The 1,712-nt window shown below is 40.6% G+C and overlaps 1 protein-coding gene across 1 annotated transcript; it reads right to left on the bottom strand.

The window, feature by feature from the left end:
- Nucleotides 1–599: 599 nt before the first annotated feature.
- Nucleotides 600–1,712, bottom strand: LOC120116775 (probable CCR4-associated factor 1 homolog 11). The gene has a single exon (XM_039137187.1). It carries the CDS (start codon nucleotides 1,585–1,587, stop codon nucleotides 742–744), a length of 846 nt encoding a protein of 281 aa, XP_038993118.1. The 5' UTR covers nucleotides 1,588–1,712; the 3' UTR covers nucleotides 600–741.

Raw genomic sequence — 1,712 nt, 5'->3', positions numbered from 1 at the left:
ACGACCAAACTTTCAGCCAAGCAGTCATATCGTTCTCAAAGATATGTATTTCATATGTGCTAAAGTCCTTGCTACTGCTTTTCTTTGATTGTAAAGACTAAACATGTCATGGTTTTTTCTTTGAATAAAAAAAAATCACATTAAAAATAACAATAATACCACACTAACAAAAACCCCAAGTTCTGATAACCATAATCTGACCCTAAGTATAAGCACTTGAAGAACACTGCAGAGTTTTTACAAAAATGAGAGAAATGGATTGAGATTCCCAATGGTTAGTGTAGAGCTGGTTGCCATTGTTTATGATTTTATCTTGGTGTTCTTTATCATATCTACCTATGAGTGCAACAACATTCTTTCTATTCACCATTAACGTAAACATCAGGCTAAAGTATTAAAAAAGAGCATTGAAGGTAATCAAATAGATCATTATCTTTGATTTCTACTCAAATAACACCAAAGATCTTTTTTAGTATAATTAGATGTTAAGGCTTATTAGGTACAAATTACAGCTCAAAAGCTTAGTTGAATGTAAATCAAAGATTAAGAATTTATTTCAGCCGAAGAAATACAAATTCGTAATACGGGGAATGTGGAAATGAAAGAATGGAACTGAAACTATTACTAATATTGATGATTGATCAACAACCCAGAAACTGTGTACAAAAATCTAACTAAAAACAAATGCCATGAGATTTCTCACAAACATGAGTACTTATCAACAGAGAATGCATTAAAATTTCATGAAGATTCAAGTTCTAAACCATAAAGAACATTAGCATAATTCTCAACATCCCCTTCCCCAAAATACCTTCTTTTGACCTCCAACCACGCGTCCAATGTCAGCAAGCTATCGGAACCGGCCTGATGGCTCTTTCCAATGGCCCTGTTCACCGACAGAGCGTCAGACGCTCGGTCGAGCCCCCCGTACAAGCCAGCGCAGAACCTCATCAGGTGTTTGACATCGTAGACTCTTTCCCTGAAGAACATGCGCACGAGGCTCAAGAAATCGGTGAGTTTGAACGGTAACAACTGGCCTGTCAAGCACTTCACAAGGTATCCGAAATCGTATGCGCAGTGGAAAGTCACCCACGTAACTTCTTCATTCAAAACGAGTCCCGATGACATCATCAGTTCCGCGAACCGGACCGAGTCGATCCCGAATTCACGGTTTTTTTCAAAATCTGTGCCTTGGCGACGGAGAAGCTCGACGGAATCGTGAGCGTGGGCATCGTTCGCGACATCGAAATCTCTGAAATTGAATTCCCAGATAAAATAGTGTTCGGTGCCGAGATCTGGTAAATTTCCGTTATCGTCTGAGAGAGTTAAGCCGAGTTGGATCATCTTCAGCATATCGACGTTCGCTTTGAGACTATTATAATGCGCCGTGACGTCAGCCGGCCGTGCGTAGTGGGAGCCGGCGCCGGAGGAATATGGCCTGAAAACAACGCCGGGGAATTCCGTGTCCATTGAGATGATCGGAAAGACGTGGACGATGGATCTGATTAAATCGAATTCGTATTCCATATTGTGAGACCAAACGGATCGGATCACGGCCGACTTTCTCAGAGGTGGAACATCTGACATTTTTAACGAAATCCCCCTTGGGTTTAAATTTTCATTTAAAGTGTTGTTTAGGATTTAGGGTTTCAATTTGGGGGAAAAGATTGAAAGAAAATTGACGCGGGGGGAAAGGTATTTGTAGACGGTAG

This window comes from Hibiscus syriacus, unplaced genomic scaffold (genome assembly GCF_006381635.1).
Source record: "Hibiscus syriacus cultivar Baekdansim isolate YM2019G1 unplaced genomic scaffold, ASM638163v2 tig00110303_pilon, whole genome shotgun sequence".
Taxonomy (NCBI): Eukaryota; Viridiplantae; Streptophyta; class Magnoliopsida; order Malvales; family Malvaceae; genus Hibiscus; species Hibiscus syriacus.
This window is presented reverse-complemented; position numbering and strand designations above follow the sequence as displayed.